Source organism: Mchenga conophoros, linkage group LG6, assembly GCF_057382185.1.
Source record: "Mchenga conophoros isolate Kocher_MC1m ecotype Shallow Benthic linkage group LG6, M_conophoros_male_GT1.1, whole genome shotgun sequence".
Taxonomy (NCBI): Eukaryota; Metazoa; Chordata; class Actinopteri; order Cichliformes; family Cichlidae; genus Mchenga; species Mchenga conophoros.
The window spans coordinates 21,183,303-21,203,433 of record NC_140531.1 but is presented as its reverse complement, the minus strand read 5'-3'; the positions used below and the strand labels follow the sequence as shown (position 1 = coordinate 21,203,433).

General features: G+C 40.5%; 2 protein-coding genes across 2 annotated transcripts; one reads left to right on the top strand and one right to left on the bottom strand.

The window, feature by feature from the left end:
• Nucleotides 1-1,468: 1,468 nt before the first annotated feature.
• LOC146572538 (extracellular superoxide dismutase [Cu-Zn]-like) lies at nt 1,469-3,597 on the bottom strand. Its single transcript, XM_085276777.1, has 2 exons — nt 3,472-3,597; nt 1,469-2,942 (listed from the first exon to the last, which is right to left on the bottom strand). The coding sequence occupies exons 1-2, from the start codon at nt 3,483-3,485 to the stop codon at nt 2,309-2,311; spliced, it is 648 nt and encodes a 215-aa protein (XP_085132903.1). The 5' UTR covers nt 3,486-3,597; the 3' UTR covers nt 1,469-2,308.
• Nucleotides 3,598-5,409: 1,812 nt separating this feature from the next.
• Nucleotides 5,410-20,094, top strand: LOC146572537 (ATP-dependent RNA helicase DHX15). Its single transcript, XM_085276772.1, has 14 exons — nt 5,410-5,608; nt 7,526-7,868; nt 9,432-9,625; nt 9,726-9,885; nt 10,784-11,002; nt 11,121-11,288; nt 11,855-11,941; nt 12,118-12,267; nt 12,961-13,069; nt 13,164-13,355; nt 17,922-18,044; nt 18,769-18,959; nt 19,331-19,500; nt 19,603-20,094. Exons 1-14 carry the CDS (start codon nt 5,544-5,546, stop codon nt 19,718-19,720), a joined length of 2,289 nt encoding a protein of 762 aa, XP_085132898.1. The 5' UTR covers nt 5,410-5,543; the 3' UTR covers nt 19,721-20,094.
• The last annotated feature ends 37 nt before the right edge of the window (nt 20,095-20,131 follow it).

Sequence of the window (20,131 nt, the reverse complement as noted above, 5' to 3'; positions counted from 1 at the left end):
GCATATTAGATTTCAGATGAGTGTGAATGAATCAACAGTGACTCCTACCAAACTGAAGAGTATTAACGATACTCTTCAGATGCTCTATTGTATCTCTGCTTTCACTCGGTGCATTGTCTGAGTTCTGCACCACCTTTTGAACTGATGTCAATGTGACCTAAAGTAACTGGACACCGGTGATTCGTCATCCCCAAACCATACTCGCAGGAGTAACAATATTTGCTCCTGTGAGAGTTTCTCTGAGAGTTTTAAAACGTTCATTCATTCACTCGCACGTTTCATGTAGTCTGCATATCTAATGTGGCAAAACAGTGATTTCTCTTTATTAACACCAGAAAAGATGCATGCATCAGTGCTGTATGTGTTATACTTAAAGGTTTCTTTCTGCTTTTTGAAGGTAACATTTACAGAGTTGTCTGCTTTAGGCGTATGAATTCTTTTCCTTATTAAATCACATAATAAAAAGGAGTTAATGATGATCTTTTAAATGACCTTTGTTAGGTCATGAACCGGCTCCTTACTGTCAAGAATTCAGCCCTGGCATGATTTAATTCAGTCACCACGAGGATAAAAGCAATTTGACAAAGATGACAGGAAGCACTGTGTGCTTGTTCTAAATACGATGTGCCCAACGTGAACCAAGCACAAACAGACCTTCTGCTTTACTTAACATTCGCAGCGTATAATCAGCAAAGCCGCATATGACAACGCTATGAGTTCATGAGACCGTATGATGATGTGATATGTCAACAATGTGTAAAAGCTAACAAATGGTTAACATTCAGAGACTACATGTTCTAGTAGTGCTCATCACATCAAATATTACGAAACGGTCAGATAATGTACAGAACAAGCAATATGTTATCAGAAAGTATAATAAAAAATGTGGTTATGATCTGAGAGGAGAGCTAAAAAAGAAAAAAATAGGGTGAACAACAAAGAAGAGCTGGTTCAAATTAACCTGTGCAGTGAATTTGTGGAATAATATGGAGAAGTTTTTTGAAAATGTGCACAAATATAAATCAGTTTTAAGAAATTATACATGGAAAAAAAAACACTTATAAATCAGTATATGGAAGCAGAGTATTAAATATTAAACTCTGCATGGATATTTGGGTTGAACACTGTGAGGTGATATGATGGTTATACTGTGCATAAAGATATAAAAATATTTTTAGATTGTTGTATAGGTACATTTATTTATAGATACAGGTATATATTATGCTCTCTAACCAAAAACAGACATATGATTTAAACAGGAAGTAGGAATTGGAAAGCATTTGCTTCCTTCTACTCCTTTTCGAACAGGAAATGGTCAGTATTTTATGGGGGATCAGTCTGTGGAGTTTATTTAATATAATGGCTTCTTTATTTCATACCCATTTTTTAATATTTATTAACATTTGTTACTTATATGTTGGAAATAAAGATTTCATTCCTTTTATTCATTCAAATATGAGATGAGAGAGATGATGAGATAGCCTTTATTTGTCAGTTGCAGGTCTTTTGCCCACAACCGAGATGACAGACCTTGCCGACCGTACATACAATACACAAACATCACATTGGGGAGACAGGTCAGGCTAGGTAGCGAGGAAAAAAAACATTGAAATGTGTAACACAAAAGGATAATACAGGAATGCACAGATATCAACACACCATGTGTTAAATGCTATACGACAGCATGCTACTGTGTAAATTAAGACAGTCTCGGTTGTTTCTTTTATCTGACCTAATTTATTGACAGACATTTGATAATTACAAGAGTCATTTCTCGAAGCTCCTCCTGAAATATAACACACTGACATCTTGATCTTATTTTTTTTATTAGAAAATTTGTACAAATTACCTTTTGTTTTTGACTTTAAAAACCATTGTATTTGTATGCATTTTTATGTATTCTGTATTTATTTATTTTTACACAAGACCACAGCTACGACTAACTAACTTCGAGCTACAAAGACAGCACAGCTGAGGCTGATGGTACTGAAATTTATTTCAATAATTTTGGTCACAACTTAAGGACCAGGATAAGCTGAGAGGTGAATCTGATGATGGAGCCAAAGGAAAAGCAGTCCAATCATATATTTGGTTTGTTGATACTCCAACCAACCAACTGTACCATTACTAATATTGAACACCATAATTATGCTAATTTGTAGTAAGAAAACTCTTGAACAATTATTAAAGCATGTTTCTAATACTTCTAAGAAGCTACTATGCATTTTGGCAGGATGTGGGTTTAACCACCTCGTTATTTTTTTTCTTGGTATCAAACTGGAAGTAGAGTATAGCACACTACTGTAGGTTAATTCCTCCTCAGCCGCCTGGAGTACTGCTTAAAGTTCATATTCCAGAGATTGGGGGACGAAACCCCAATAATACAGCATGCGAGCCTTCGGCCTGCGTTTCCATGCAGCAGGCTCCCAGCGTCTCCACCACGCCCTAAGTCGTCTATCTTCTCATGAATCACCACTGCTCTCCCAAACACAGACAGGCTTCCAAACAGTGTTGCATCAGATTCTAGCATTGTATTAATCTTCCCTTGCTGGGGCTCAAAGTTTCCAAAGTCTCCAGGGTGGTTAGGGTGATTTACACCATATGGATTGTAGTGGCCACCGGTGGAGTCACATCCCCGGCTCAGGTCTCCATACTGATGGATGTGCACCGCTCTGGGCTCCGGACTGCCGTCTCTGGGGAAGCCACTAAACCGGAGAAGGACCTTGACTTTCTCCTGAGGATGATCCTGCTTGAACAACACATGGCCGTACACTTTGGGCAGGTCCTCCGGGAGAGAGGTGCTGGGTCTCACCTTGCAGACTGCATACAGGGTGCCGTTGTTCTGCAAGACCTCTGGAGCCAATGTGTCGCTGGATGCTAAGACACATTGTTGACAGCCTGCCAGCAAAACCAACAAAGCAGCTTCCAGTATACCCACTGACCTGTAAGATATTAAAAAAAAAATTAGGACAAGACCCCTCTGGCATGAAGGACAATTAGTGACTATAGACCAATTAAGGCAATATCTAGATTGTTCACCTTGGTAAAAAAAAAAAACGTCCTGCTATTGCAATAACATTCAGAAATATTGTTATTGTTAAGAATCCACACTGGGGAAGCTATAATTATGTAATTATTATCGCTAACATGTTATGTAACTGCTAAAACTCAACTCTACACAGGGTTTAAACGAGCCTCTCTTATATCATAGAACAATTTTACATAATTTTTATTTACAATCTCCATCTGCATCTAGGTATAAGGTGTACTTTAATTTACATTAATGTAAAACTTCAGTGTTTCTAAGTCTGAGGACAAAGTGGCACTCAAAAGCTTCTCAGTTAATGTTTTTCTGACGATGTTTTTAGGCGCACACAACATCGCCCAAAAGTACAAGTGGTTAACTACAGACTAAATGTCGCAGGAATGCAAATAAAGTTAAGTACACAGTGCCAAACAAAGTCCACTTACGCGTATCGATGCATGGTCACCTGTAAAAGGCGCAGAAAAGGCTGTAAATTAAACGTAATGGTTTTCACAAGCCGAGCGCTGCAGTCTGCAGGGTGAGGATGCAAAGCGTTTTCAAACAATGTTGTATAAACTCTTGTGAACAAATGGGCGTTGCTGTTTGGCGAGGGTGGAGCAAGGGACTTGACAAGTCTTTTCATGATTTGATGAGTAAATCTCGAAATATTCGACCCCGTTACATTACCGTTCAGTTTGTGGGTAACAACAGAAAATGAAATATTTTATTGTTCTCACGTGGTATCACACGGAGTCATTTTAACAAACCCAGGACGTTTTGCCTGATAAGAGCATAATCACGTCTGTGTAAACTCGATTCATAGAAACCTTAACGCTCAATGTACCACGTTCTCCAACCACGTTTGTCCGTGATTTGGGAGAGGGCGCAAACTGACAGGGTCAGCCTGATGTTGCTTGTGTCGCACTTGTGCCCATTATTATTATTATTATTATTATTATTATTATTATTATTATTATTATTTAAAATGAAAGGGCAGCACAGAGTCCTATGAAAAACTAAGTACATCTATTACTGCTCCCACAGGAATTAAGAGCAGCCAGATGTTCCTAATCAAATACACTTGATAGTCAATCGTCAGAAAGTGTGAGCACCTCCATAAAAGCCAGTTTGTTGGTCTGGAGCATTCAGGTGCCGCAGTCTTCCCAGGAGTGGATATCCCAGCAAATGTATACATAAGTTCATAAATGTATTAAGAATAAATAGCTAAATAAAACAAGAGCAGTTAGCATGTTAAATGTTTACATTCATGGCAATACAAATAGAAAAAGCCTGAACAAGTATGGCTTGTTTGGAAGGGTGTCAAGGACAAAGTGTCTTCTTTCCAGGAAAACCATGACAGCACAACTTAGGTTTACAAAGCTGAACAAACCACAACTCCTGTAGAACAATGTCCTTTGGACAGATTGGAGCAGAGTGGAGATGTTAGGCAATAATGCAAAGTGCCACATTTGGTGAAAACCAAACATAGCATATCAGCACAAACACTTCAGGGGTGATGAGGGGTGATGATTTGCAGTAGTTTGCAGCCACAGGGCCTGGGCACCTTGCAGTCAGTTGACCATAAAGTCCTCTGTATACCAAAGTATTCAGTAGTCAAATGTGAGCCCATCTTAGCCAAAAAACTGATCATGCAACAGGACAATGAATCCAAGGAGACCTGCAAATCTACAGCAGAATGTCTGACAAAGTAAAGAATCGTAGTGTTGCAATGGCCGGTGTGAGAGCTGTGCATGAACGCAAACCTCAATGAAATAAAGCACTCTGCAGAGTCGGCCATAATTCCTCCACAGTGATATATGACACTAGGACTTTATAGAACCCATGGGAAAACCTTTCATATGACTTTAAAGTAGAATAAAAAATATTTTTGATCTATGCTCAATCATCCAGGTAAGTAAATCTGTACTGTTTATAAGGTTTCAGTGGATGAGTGACAAAATGTTTCTCCCACTGAAAACGTTACATCCATATGAACACTAAAAATATATATATATAATTTTTTTAACTGTAATAGATTAGGCCTAGAATTTTCCCCCAGTGACACACTATAAGCCCCTACCACCACTTCTAAAACATCTGTTTTCGTAATAATAAATAGATGTGCCTGATTTTCTGTGTGGTACGATTATCAAATTCATTGTTTAAGGACCAGTAGCTCAAACAAATGGGCAAAAAACGTGTTTTTATTTGCTTGTTTTTAATGTGCCAAATTTCTTTGAAATCCAATAGAAAATAAAAAGTATTATATGGTTATATGACTATATATAGAGCATTAATAATAATAAGTGAAAATCCATTTGAAAGAGATTGCCGTGGAAACAACAGTGAAGACTCCACAACAGTAGGTGGCGCTTGCTGAAATTGTGTTACACAAATACGAAAAGAAGAAAACACTTCGGTCGGAGAACTTGCAGCACAGGAATCAGGAAATATAACCTGCCGGGTAGACCTGTGCCCGCGTTAATTGTTTCACAGAAAGCCACATTTTACCTTTAAGATGTCAAAAAGACATCGTTTGGATTTGGGTGATGACTACTCCTCCAGCAAGAAGAGGTCCGACGGGTGAGTGAAGTCCCACAGTTATCGCTCTCAAACTAGTCGGGTACAAGCTAACTGCTAGCTGCCGCTCTCGGTCACCATGGATGGAAGATGGGAGCTGAGAAAATATAACCCTAAGCTGCTCATGCTGCAGCTCTGCTTTATTCGCTGTTTCTTGATAGCACCTGAATGATCGTGCAGCGCGAACAGAAACGTGCTAAGTGCTTGTATTAAAAAAAAAAATACCGTAGACGTTGGGCTAACAAACGAAGCATCAACGTTACCTTCATCGTAGCGGGGGCACGTGTGTTTGGCTAACGTTAACATAGCTCCTTATCTAACCCGTGTTGGTTCATCTAGCCAGCCGTGGCTTCGATTTAAAAGACTGTGATTTGGTTCTTAAAATAGCCATCTAATGTTGTACTATACTAGCTGCGAATTAAAATTGTCCTTGGCGCCGATTAAGCTAACAGAAACTTTAGCGTCTCTTAGCACTCACATGTTTTACGTTGTGCTCGTGTGTGTTTATTTCAGTGAAAACCTCCACAACAGACTTACAGATGCGAAAGAAATCGTGGCAATTCTTTTTAAATTTGCAGGATTTCATTGAGATTGACTGTTCAAACTACCAGTAAAAGTAGGCTAAATATTGACAGTTTGCAAATAAGTAAATTGTGACCCATTTTTATATATATATATATAAACTTCAAAGCCCTCAAAGTATTTGATGTGATGTTAGAAACATTTGCTGTAGCTGTGTGTGCTTGTTAAACTGACAGTGTGCACCCACTGCAGATATGTCAGTATCTGTCTAAATGCAAAAGTAAACGTCAGGTAGTTTAGAAGTGGCACTGCTATAAGATCATAATTTAAACAGACTAGTGTCAGGTTCGTATTATAACTTTAAAATATCACAACACAAAATCATAAGTATGAGGACAGCGATGTAGAATGCAAAGGAGTGACAGTTGGGTTCAAGGTGGGCGTGGGATTACACCAGGGATCGGTTCTGAGCTCCTGCCATGGTGATGGACAGACTGACAGATGAGTTCAGGCAGGATTCTCTGTGGACTATGATAACAGAGGATGGATCTGCAGAGAGCAGGTGGAGGAGAGTCTGGATAGAAAAAGAATGAAAGTCAGTAGAACTAAGACAGAATACATGTGTGCGTGAATGAGAGGGAGACAAGTGGAAAGGTGGAGTTACAAGTAGTAGAGATGGTAAAGATGGATGAGTTTAAATAGCTATGAACTGAGGAAAAGAAATGTGAAGAAGAGAGTGCAGGTAGAGTGGTGTGGGTGGAGACCAGTGTCAGGGGTGGTGTGAGACAGAAGGATGGAAGCAAGAGTGAAAGGGGACATTTATGAGACAGTTGTGTAACCTGCTATGACTCTGATTTGGACATGGTGGCACTGACAGAAAGGTAGGTGGCTGAGCTGGTGATGTCAGGTTTTTATTAAGAGTGACCAGAATAGGCAGTGCATTAGAGGGACAGCTCAGGTTAAGCAGTTTGGAGACGAGGCAGAAAGAGGAGGGATAGTAGATATATTGCACAAACGATGTTGAGTATGATGTTTCCAAGCATGAGGGAATCAGGAGGACCCCAGACGAGGTTCATGGATGTAGTGAAGGAGGACTTCATTACATCCATGGGTAGTGTAGTGGGTGCGATAGAGGAGGATGCAAGGGATAGGGTGAGATGGAGGCTCACTATGGCAAATAAATTTGCAATAGGCTGTCATTTAGTGCCTATCAATTAAAGTGGTGAAAAGGTCGGTAGACAGTTTAAACATGTTGAACGCATCAAGCATGCTTGAATATGGGAAACATTGGACAATGTCCCAACTTTACTCTCATTGCCCTGAGATTGCAAACTGTAACCTGATTATTTCTTTTACAATTAGAATGTTGACAATGATGTGCTGTTCTAATGTTGACAGGAGAGACCGGGACCGTGACAGAGACCGTGAGGACCGTTCGAGGGATAGGGACCGAGACAGAGACCGTGATCGGGACAGAGACCGGGACAGAGAACCAAAGCCATCTAGTGCCCCATCTAACAGCACACCCGCTGCTTCAGCCTTACCACCGCTCAAGCAAATGGTCCTACAACAGCAGATCAACCCATTCACCAACCTGCCCCATACTCCCCGCTACTATGAGATCCTGAAGAAGAGGCTACAGCTTCCAGTGTGGGAGTACAAGGAAAGCTTCACCGACATCATCACACGTCACCAAAGCTTTGTGCTTGTTGGAGAGACTGGCTCTGGCAAGACAACACAGGTATGAAGTCAAGTGCATTGGTGCGTCTCTTATGTGTCAGTAATCTTGTGCTACCCTTACTGAAAAAAGCCAACAGTGTGATGTAGAGCTGGGCGATAGAACGATAACGATATGTATCGCGATATAACTTTTACTCGATAGAGAAATTAAGCTATCGCGATAGACCTCGCCGCTCTTGTCCTCAAAAAAAAAAAAAAAAAAAAAGGTCAGCCAATCCAAATTAAGTAGCGCAGAGCCGAACCAATCACAGCCGCAGCGTCACGTCGCGTGACTTGTTAGGTACAGCACAAGTGCCAAGCCGCACGTGTGTTTGTTTGGGAAGCAGCCAGCGGGTAATGGAGCCAGCGCGTAATGGAGGAAATCAGTGTGCCGACTAGAAAAATCAACCGAGCGTGACCGAAGAGAAAACAGACGATGGTTCCAATGCCGGAGAGATTGTCGAACGGAAGAGCCATAGAAGTTCTGTAGTGTGAAGGTATTTCGGCTATTTCAAGTCTGACAAAAACAGAGTAGCGTGCACTGTAAATTGTGCTGAAAGCAAGTCTGGAAATACAATAAACTGGTGCATGCGTCACACTGCGCCACGTTATTGTTTCGGTGAAATGAATTTCTACAATACTGTTACTGTTAATTCTACTCTCTGCAGTGTTTAAATGCTTACATATACACACAGTTACTGTCCCTCCACACTTACGACTCGGTTCTGCTTCTATGCCCCAGCTTTGTTTACTTTTTCCCACCGAGGCTTCTAGACTTCTGATTGGCCAACATTTCTGCACGGTTAGGAATCTAGCGCCACCTGCTGCTTTGGCATGTTCATAGCAGCGTTTTCCTTCATTTCTGCCTTTATGTGTGGACGGGATTATTTTTTAAAACGAAAATGGAAAATCTCCGTTTTCAAAAATACCCGTGTACGTGTGGACGTAGCCTCAGTCTCTGACTGGAAGCGCTAATTCGTCATTCGGCTTTTATCAGACTAAAGTAACTGTTAAAACTGTTTGAAAAGCTAAGCTATACAACAAGGAGAGATTGAGAATTTCCTTTTAGTTCTCAGTTTATTTGATATTGACAAAAGTTAGTCAGTTTTGTCTGTTCTTCTGTAAAACAAACTAAGATTTATTTTTAGAATTAATATTTTGTTTCTAAGTGGAATTGACAATTTAGTCTGTTTCATTTGTTCTATTTTGAAACTTAAACGCTTTAGCGGCTGCCTTTTGTGTAGTTTGCAATATTTGCCTTTATTTATCTGAAAAAGTCTCATGTTCCTTAAGTATATCTACCCTGTTGAACTTATTATGGGAAATAAATATTTAAAAACAAGCTGCTGATTATTTCACATTTTACTTGTGAGCAACGGCACATTTAACTCTTACAAATATAGTTATTTGGCTTATATCGTGATAGATATCGTTATCGCCTGAAATGAAAAAAACAGATCGTGATATGAAAAAATCTCATATCGCCCAGCTCTAGTGTGATGGCACAGTGTAAATGCATATCTTTTTTTTTTTTAAATTGATTTGGTTTTATTAGATTCTCTGCAACCTTTGATTAAATCTGCAGATCCCACAGTGGTGTGTGGATATGGTTAGAAGCTTGCCTGGTCCTAAGCGGGCAGTAGCCTGTACTCAGCCCAGAAGAGTAGCAGCCATGAGTGTGGCTCAGAGGGTGGCGGACGAAATGGACGTCATGCTTGGACAGGAAGTTGGCTACTCCATCCGATTTGAGGATTGTAGCTCTGCCAAGACTATATTAAAGTAAGTAGTTCTGTGAGTGAATGAGATGGTTTGATTCAGAGAATCTGCTTTTCACTGGCACAGAGCAGCCCAGCCTAACAAAGCATTGTTGTTTCTTCAGGTACATGACAGACGGTATGTTGTTAAGAGAGGCCATGAATGACCCACTGCTGGAACGATATGGTGTGATCATTCTGGATGAGGCTCATGAGAGAACTCTGGCCACAGACATTCTGATGGGAGTACTGAAAGAAGTGGTTCGTCAGAGATCAGATCTGAAGGTTTTTTTTTTTTTTTCTTCACCCAAGTGGGATGTAATTTTAATGTATCTATGTCTTTACAAACAGGTGCTTCCTAGATTAAAAAAAAACCAAAAAAAAAACCCCAACTAATCTAGCTGATTTAAAAACAAGATTTAATTTCTACTCAGAATATTTAAAACATTTAGTAAGGAAAACAAAAGCAGGTGTGCCAGGTGAATTATGCTTCTTTCTAGTTGCCTCAGAAGTTGGATGTTGGATTTAGGAGTGACACCACTCACAAGTTGAGTATGTTCCAGTAGTAAAGTTAGAAACGCAACGAGCAGCAGGATTTGATTAGCCATTCATGCATCAGTAGGAAATGGACAGTTCAGTAGGAAATATCACTAATGGAGCATGTCAATGGTCATTAGCCATGTTAAATTAAGCAGTGTCTACTGGAGGTGGCCTTTGATGCTTGCCATGGTTGTAATTTGTTATCACTTTAGTTATCCCCAGAAAATGTAATTTTGCACACAAAGCTGGATTGGATGTGGCCACTAAAGACGCTGGTTAGAATTCCAACCAGGGACAAAGACCAGAAGAGACAGGAAGTCAGAAATTGGGACAGTGTGGAGAATCTGGTCAATGTAAAAAAACAAAACAAAAAAGAAACCTGGGGTAGGCTAAAACCTCCACTTTTAGAGGTTTCTGGTGTGATGTGAAGTTGTGTGAATGACAGAAGAAAATGCAGATGGGGTATTTAATGTATAGAGAAGGATGATTGCATACATAGGAATTTTCATAAAAGCTCCATCTTTTGTTACCATGTAATAACATTAAGAGCACTATACAGCTAATATCATACAGAGATGATACCATTGCAGATATTTGTAAGATTTAAGTATTTTATATACCCACATATAAACTTTGTGTGCAGGTGATTGTCATGAGTGCCACACTAGATGCTGGGAAGTTCCAGGTGTACTTTGACAGCTGTCCTCTTCTAACTATTCCTGGACGTACACATCCTGTTGAGATCTTTTACACTCCGGAGCCAGAGCGGGACTACCTTGAGGCAGCAATCCGTACTGTCATCCAGATTCATATGTGTGAGGAAGAGGAAGGTGATTGTCTTCTCTTCCTCACCGGTCAAGAGGTAAAGCTCATAATTCTCAGGTTACAGTTCCAGTAGACTTTAATTTGAAGCAGCACACCCTCCACTGATTCAAAATGCAAGGTTATAATACTTTTTTTTTTTTTTTTTCTTCTTTCAGGAAATTGATGAGGCATGCAAACGGATCAAGCGTGAGGTAGATGACCTGGGTCCTGAGGTCGGAGACATCAAAATCATTCCACTGTATTCCACGTTGCCTCCACAGCAGCAACAAAGAATCTTTGAGCCTCCTCCTCCAAGGAAGCCAAATGGTGCAATAGGAAGAAAGGTACAAGTTTGAAATAAAGTCAAGGAGATTAAGGTTTTAAAATGCATTTCCTGTAAATTTGCTGAAGGTATTACATTCGCAGATGGTTTTTAAGGCTAGTGGAGAATAATGATGACCGATAACATTCATTTTGTACATCGGTTTTAAAGTTATTGCAGTTTCACGTCATTTACATAGTTGTCTTTATTATCTCAATAGCCTGCATTGTAAGATGTAGGTTGTTTTTTTTTTTTTGACTGACACTAGGGGGCACTAAAGTATTCCTGAAGTCTGATTCTGGGACGCAAATGTTACCCTGTGTGTATTACAAATGGAAAGAAAAGAAACTGATTTCTGATAATGCACAGTAGATCAGACCAAGGATAATATATAACAGAATTCTTATGTCTTTAAGAAAAATGCACATTCAGGCCATTTGTGGCAAATAAAAAGTGCCAATACTGTGCTGTGGCCTAAATATAATGGATGAGTTTTGCTTTTGTGTGCAGAAACCCCTTTTAAACAAACAAACAGATTCTCACCTATCAGGTTTCAAATATTTTACATCACTTTGCTTCTTCCCTCAGGTTGTGGTGTCGACAAACATCGCTGAGACTTCTCTAACAATTGATGGCGTGGTGTTTGTCATTGACCCTGGATTTGCCAAACAAAAGGTAGACCAAAAGTGACTCACCTGATTGCTCAGCTTTATGATTAGTTTGGTCTAAAGTGATGTGAAAGTGACTGAAATGTAGATGTTTATGATTTTGTTTTTTGTTTTTTTCATCTCATTGTAGTAATCTATCATGAGAGCTGTTGTACCTAAACATGCTTTGCCACGTGTGTCTAGGTGTACAATCCTCGAATCAGAGTGGAGTCTCTGCTCGTTACAGCCATCAGTAAAGCTTCTGCCCAGCAGAGGGCAGGACGAGCTGGAAGAACACGTCCAGGGAAATGCTTCCGTCTCTACACAGAGAAGGCCTACAAAACAGAGATGCAGGCAAGTGATTTTGTTGTTGTTGTTGTTGAGGTTTGGATAAAGGCATCGTAAACTGTGAAGGACCTTGTATGTCCTTCACAGGGGACACACAGATTTTCAAATGCACCTGAAATTTTGGTTTGGAGGCTTTTGCAAAGAAGCGGCAGTGTGAGTCACAGAAGCCCAAAATGACATCAGCTCATCAAATGAAAGGAAACTTTATACCGAATACTGAGTTATGCTGGACTAACCTGATTCCTGAAACATTGAAATAAAGTTATATTGTAGTAAACTTTCCTAAATTAGAGGCATGCCATCAGACTGCTGCCTTCATATGGATGCAGCAGTGTCAAGAAGTAAGAGTTTACACAGTGTAAATACTGCAGACGTCACTTCACATTCATGATCATTTGTAGATCACGCGGATTGCTTGAATGGTGATCACTCAAGCACAAAGATTTAAACTCTTTGCTGCCTTCGAAGTGAACAATCTGCCATATAAATTCAGCATTATGTCTTCTCCACAGTTTGCCCTTGTACATAGGTCACTCATGTTGTGTGACAAAGCCTCTCAGACATTATGCTAAGAGCTCTGCCCTTGTTAGCACCTCATATCCCCTCACTTCACCACATCAGGTTAATCTTTGTGCTGCTCGCTCCTTCTTCAGGATAACAACATTCATTATATTTGACTTTATTATCGTCCCTTTTTAGGATAACACATACCCTGAGATTCTTCGCTCAAACTTGGGATCTGTAGTGCTTCAGCTTAAAAAGCTGGGTATTGATGACCTTGTCCACTTTGACTTCATGGATCCACCTGGTAAGTCAGCCTGCAGTCTTATTGTGAACTGTAAGTAGTCCTTTTATGCTAGTTAGCCATGGCTAGCTGACCTCACAGTCTCTCCTCCATGCAGCTCCTGAGACGTTGATGAGGGCCCTTGAGCTGCTTAACTACCTGGCAGCTCTCAACGATGACGGTGACCTGACGGAGCTGGGCTCCATGATGGCAGAATTTCCTCTGGACCCCCAACTGGCAAAGATGGTCATTGCGAGCTGCGAGTTTAACTGCTCCAACGAGATCCTTTCCATTACTGCCATGCTGTCAGGTAATGCCCAGGACTGGGCTGACATCTTACTTGCCTGTTGTAGGCCAAGTCCCTTTGGGTTAACACTTCTGATTACAGGTAGTGTTAAAAATAATCCCAATGTACGTCCAGTTTGTGCACATTTTCTACTCCTCTAAGCCAGCCATTCCCAAAGTCAAGAGTGCTGCGGCCCATTTAAAACACAGAATATCCCACGGGGCCCACCAAGTCTTATCTATCTCTTGCATAATAAATTTACTGAATAATGATGAGATGTATAGAAAGCTTATTAAAGAGGTGCTATTATCCTTTTCTTTATTCTGTCTCATGTATAAAAGGTACTGTCAAACTGAGGGATGCTCATAGAGCTGGGTGATATGAGATTTTTTTCATATCACGATATGTTTTTTTCATTTCAGGCGATAACGATATCTATCACGATATAAGCCAAATAACTATATTTGTAAGATTTAAATGTGCCGTTGCTCACAAGTAAAATGTGAAATAATCAGCAGCTTGTTTTTATTTAAATATTTATTTCCCATAATAAGTTCAACAGGGTAGATGTACAGTGGGGCAAAAAAGTATTTAGTCAGCCACCGATTGTGCAAGTTCCCCCACTTAAAATGATGACAGAGGTCAGTAATTTGCACCAGAGGTGCACTTCAACTGTGAGAGACAGAATGTGAAAAAAAAATCCATGAATTCACATGGTAGGATTTGTAAAGAATTTATACGTAAATCAGGGTGGAAAATAAGTATTTGGTCACCTCAAACAAGGAAAATCTCTGGCTCTCACAGACCTGTAACGTCTTCTGTAAGAAGCTTTTCTGTCCCCCACTCGTTACCTGTATGAATGGCACCTGTTTGAACTCATCATCTGTATAAAAGACACCTGTCCACAGCCTCAAACAGTCAGACTCCAAACTCCGCCATGGCCAAGACCAAAGAGCTTTCGAAGGACACCAGGAAAAGTATTGTAGACCTGCACCAGACTGGGAAGAGTGAATCTACAATAGGCAAGCAGCTTGGTGTGAAAAAATCAACTGTGGGAGCAATCATCAGAAAATGGAAGACATACAAGACCACTGATAATCTCCCTCGATCTGGGGCTCCACGCAAGATCTCATCCCGTGGGGTCAAAATGATCATGAGAACGGTGAGCAAAGATCCCAGAACCACACGGGGGGACCTGGTGAATGACCTGCAGAGAGCTGGGACCAAAGTAACAAAGGTCACCATCAGTAACACACTACAACGGCAGGGAATCAAATCCCGCAGTGCCAGACGTGTTCCGCTGCTGAAGCCAGTGCATGTCCAGGCCCGTCTGAAGTTTGCCAGAGAGCACATGGATGATACAGCAGAGGATTGGGAGAATGTCATGTGGTCAGATGAAACCAAAGTAGAACTTTTTGGTATAAACTCAACTCGTCGTGTTTGGAGGAAGAAGAATACTGAGTTGCATCCCAAGAACACCATACCTACTGTGAAGCATGGGGGTGGAAACATCATGCTATGGGGCTGTTTTTCTGCCAAGGGGACAGGACGACTGATCCGTGTTAAGGACAGAATGAATGGGGCCATGTATCGTGAGATTTTGAGCCAAAACCTCCTTCCATCAGTGAGAACTTTGAAGATGAAACGAGGCTGGGTCTTCCAACATGACAATGATCCAAAACACACCGCCCGGGCAACAAAGGAGTGGCTCCGTAAGAAGCATTTGAAAGTCCTGGAGTGGCCTAGCCAGTCTCCAGACCTCAACCCCATAGAAAATCTGTGGCGGGAGTTGAAAGTCCGTGTTGCTCGGCGACAGCCCCAAAACATCACTGCTCTCGAGAAGATCTGCATGGAGGAATGGGCCAAAATACCAGCTACTGTGTGTGCAAACCTGGTAAAGACCTATAGTAAACGTTTGACCTCTGTTATTGCCAACAAAGGTTATGTTACAAAGTATTGAGTTGTATTTTTGTTATTGACCAAATACTTATTTTCCACCCTGATTTACGAATAAATTCTTTACAAATCCTACCATGTGGATTCATGGATTTTTTTTTTCACATTCTGTCTCTCACAGTTGAAGTGTACCTCTGGTGCAAATTACTGACCTCTGTCATCATTTTATGTGGGGGAACTTGCACAATCGGTGGCTGACTAAATACTTTTTTGCCCCACTGTACTTAAGGAACATGAGACTTTTTCAGATAAATAAAGGCAAATATTGCAAACTACACAAAAGGCAGCCGCTAAAGCGTTTAAGTTTCAAAATAGAACAAACGAAACAGACTAAATTGTCAATTCCACTTAGAAACAAAATATTAATTCTAAAAATAAATCTTAGTTTGTTTTACAGAAGAACAGACAAAACTGACTAACTTTTGTCAATATCAAATAAACTGAGAACTAAAAGGAAATTCTCAATCTCTCCTTGTTGTATAGCTGAGCTTTTCAAACAGTTTTAACAGTTACTTTAGTCTGACAAAAGCCGAATGACGAATTAGCGCTTCCAGTCAGAGACTGAGGCTACGTCCACACGTACACGGGTATTTTTGAAAACGGAGATTTTCCGTTTTCGTTTTAAAAAAGAATCCCGTCCACACATAAAGGCAGAAATGAAGGAAAACGCTGCTATGAACATGCCAAAGCAGCAGGTGGTGCTAGATTCCTAACCGTGCCGAAATGTTGGCCAATCAGAAGTCTAGAAGCCTCGGTGGGAAAAAGTAAACAAAGCTGGGGCATAGAAGCAGAACCGAGTCGTATGTGTGGAGGGACAGTAACTGTGTGTATATGTAAGCATTTAAACACTGCAGAGAGTAGAATTAACAGTATTGTAGAAATTCATTTCACCGAAACAATAACGTGGCGCAGTGTGACGCATGCACCAGTTTATTGTATTTCCAGACTTGCTTTCGGCACATTTACAGTGCACGCTACTCTGTTTTTTGTCAGACTTGAAATAGCCGAAATACCTTCAAACTACAGAACTTCTATGGCTCTTCCGTTCGACAATCTCTCCGGCGTTGGAACCATCATCTGTTTTCTCTTCGGTCACGCTCGGTTGATTTTTCTAGTCGGCACACTCATTTCCTCCATTACGCGCTGGCTCCATTACCCGCTGGCTGCTTCCCAAACAAACACACGTGCGGCTTGGCACTTGTGCTGTACCTAACAAGTCACGTGACGTGACGCTGCGGCTGCGATTGGTTCGGCTCTGCGCTACTTAATTTGGATTGGCTGACCTTTTCTTTTTTTTTTTTCTTTTTTTTTGAGGACAAGAGCGGCGAGGTCTATCGCGATAGCTTAATTTCTCTATCGAGTAAAAGTTATATCGCGATACATATCGTTATCGTTCTATCGCCCAGCTCTAGATGCTCATATTGAATAGGCTAAAGTTTTAAAAGCAAAGATCCACATTTGTGTGAACAAACCTTGTGAGACACAATCTTGAACTTCAGACTGCTCTAAATGATTTCCTCTTGATTTCTGAGGTTTTTCCCCTACTCCTGGCTTTGTTTGATTTCAATGAGAGCAGATAACGTTAATATGATCATCTAAGCCACGTAGCTCTGGCTGTGAGGACATCAGCCCCCATCAGAATTGAGGGGTAACAAATGAATAATAAACTGACTCATGCAAAGCTGCTCTTGTAGAGACCAAAAAAAGAGATCTGGGGGTCACTTATGCCCCTTTTAAGATTTAACAACTAAGCGCTGACTTAATGTTTACGGAAGTACTCAGAAAACAAGTGCAGATCGTTTGTAGTGCCTTGTCCAGGATTATGACAACTGAACAGGCTGATATTTCAGATGCTTGTCAATACATATATGACACATTTCATGCCAGTATTAGTCACAACTGATGTTATTTATATTGAATCATATATTCATCAGGGTGGTTTGTTGGAGAGTTTATTTTTGATTTTAGTACAAATAAGGAAATAATGAATCAGTTGGAAAAAGACAATAAAATACTCATATTTCTGTTTTGTTTTTTTGCCACAGGCATGTAGGTCAATACGACTTCATATATTAAGTCTTAACTTTAAATCTCAGGTTTTTGTTTGGGTTTTTTCTTTCTTGCATTTTTGTTAATAGAAAGCAAGTTTTTCACGAGTGCTTCATCATTAAAGAAAGTGGATAGGGCAGGCACCACTTGGACGTTTTTCATATTTATTGAATTTTCTTTTTTGAAGTAACACTTTAAAAATTAATGTTGCACTGTAGAGTAACATGTAGCTCAGATGTGTTTCAGTCTTCCACTTACTAAAAGGCCTAACACTCATGTAGCTAAAGTAAGATCTGTGAGTTTTGGAAAGGTTCAACGTTGTTGGTGTCCCTAACACTCTGCAGCTGTGTGAAAACTCTTGTTTTACAGATGTGGTTAAATGACCCCTCTCTACGAGCTAGTAACCATTACAGTTGGGAATGACCATGAGAACAGACTGCAGCTCCCTCTTATAGAGCTTGTGGTCCTGCCCTGTCCCAAGCAGTGTCGAGTGCCCTAGCATCATAGGCTTTGCTGCATTTTTCTGTGAATGTTTGACTCATCCCTATGGGCGGCTTTGTTGGGGCCCATACCAACCTTGTTTAGTCCCACAGTGTTTTGTCCGTCCTACGGAGGCTAAGAAGGCAGCAGACGAGTCCAAGATGAGGTTTGCTCACATTGATGGAGACCACTTGACGCTGCTCAACGTCTATCACGCCTTCAAACAAAGTGAGCATCAGTCCACGTTTTATTTGGATTTCTGCATGATGAAGTTAAACCTGCATTAATTTGTTTTTTTTGTTGTTGTTTTTTTTACACACACTTTATGGTCAGCAGAATAAGATGAAAGTGCAACATATGAGCTTTTAAAGCTAAAGAAAACGTGCTGAAGAAAGATGTGTTTATAATGGAGCAGTAGAGTGGTTGAATGTTATATGATATGTGAGCATTCGTACAGAAAAATACAGTAGATGAATACAATGAGAGTTGTTAAAACAGTCACAGGTGGCTTCTGGATAACCAGCCTGAGCAGAGATTTCAAGGACAGCACTGACTCTGCTGACCAGATTTCCTCAGGCAGTTTATTCCAATGCTTCAGGGATCTGACTGTGAATGTTCCTGGAAACAGCTGAACCTCTCTGTTACATACAGGCTAGTATGCAACAGAGAGGTTTGAGGTGTTGTGTGACAAGACTCAAATGTATAATCTATTGAGAGCTACTGAGGTGACAGGAATATGCGTTTTTGTGTCCTCATGCATCATTTTGGTTTAAAATGACTAATTCAGTACATGATTTGTAGACATTTATGCTTGAAAACATGTTTCATCTGACATATTTTAAAGATAAAGAGTCATGATCTATTTTTTATTAACAACTCATTTGGGGATTAGTTCAATTTTGATGATCTAGTTAGCACCTTAGACTTGAATGTCTCTCATGCCTTTTTCCAGACCATGAGTCTAACCAGTGGTGCTATGACAACTTTGTCAACTACCGCTCGCTGATGTCTGCCGACAATGTGCGGCAGCAGCTGTCCAGGATCATGGACCGCTTCAACTTGCCTCGTCGGAGCACGGAGTTCACAAGCAGAGATTACTACATCAACATCCGACGGGCGCTCTGCACCGGCTTCTTCATGCAGGTGAGCAGACATAATAGATTTGGAGGAGGAAGAAGAAGGAGCTTTGGGATGCTTTGAGGACGGTCTGTTGTTCAGTTTGGAATCAAACGCACATGAGTTTTGTTAAAACCTTTGCAGCCATAAACCGAGACACAGTACAGCGAAAAACGTGTATATTAGGGAAGCTGCTTTTGATTTTGAATGGATCTAAATTATTCTGTTACCCCAATTTTCTAATGATTGATTTATCTTTTCAGCCCAGGTAAAAAATGTGGTCAGTGTTCCTCTCTGGCAGTAAACTGAAGTCTGCTATCAGCCTGTTAGTGGGCTTAGTGTTGAAAAGGATTTTATTGTTATCCTTTTTCAAATTATTCTTTTGGACCTCCCTGCAGGTGGCTCATTTGGAGCGCACAGGCCATTACCTCACAGTGAAAGACAACCAAGTGGTCCAGCTGCACCCATCTACAGTCCTGGACCACAAACCAGAGTGGGTGCTCTACAACGAGTTTGTCCTCACCACCAAGAACTACATCCGCACATGCACAGACATCAAGCCAGAGTGGTACGTGTACAGACAATAAGATCTCACTAAAAGCTGTTATTTTAACATGTGTTGCGTTAGCTGAATGACGGGGTCATCCATGTTCTCCTGTCTCTGTTACAGGCTGGTGAAGATTGCACCTCAGTACTACGAAATGAGTAACTTCCCACAATGTGAAGCTAAGCGACAGCTGGAGCGAATCATTGCCAAACTAGAGAGCAAAGAGTATTCCCAGTACTGAACAACAGCCAACAAGTGTCCTGGAAAAACAACTGCTTACTTTAGTTTTAGATCTTTCTCTCATTGTATCTTAATGTTTCAAATTTGACTTTTTGATTATTTTTTAAAAATATTTTCTTTGCCCCCCCCCCCCCCCCCCCCCCATCAATGTTAATTCTGTAACTACGTGTACCGTCAGATAAAATGTCAACAACAGTGGTTAGACCCGGTCGTAATTACTGAAACGGAATAACAAATGTGTTATTTAGATGTGGTTGAATTTTGTTTAGGAAACTGCTGAGTCATAAACGTTTGTGCTTGCTTTGTTTCTTTAAAACAATGAGCTTTGACTTCATTTCTCTGTATAAATTAATTAGTAAAGTCAGTTATCCGAAAGACAGTTTGATCCGTGGTTTTTGTGCTTTTGTCTAGG

Excerpts from the sequence above, each read along its gene's own strand:
- LOC146572537 (XM_085276772.1), top strand. The coding sequence starts at position 5,544 with ATGTCAAAAAGACATCGTTTGGATTTGGGTGATGACTACTCCTCCAGC. Across the intron at positions 9,626-9,725 it reads TCTGCCAAGACTATATTAAA|GTACATGACAGACGGTATGT; the intron begins GTAAGTAGTTCT and ends TTGTTTCTTCAG. Across the intron at positions 13,356-17,921 it reads CATTACTGCCATGCTGTCAG|TCCCACAGTGTTTTGTCCGT; the intron begins GTAATGCCCAGG and ends AACCTTGTTTAG.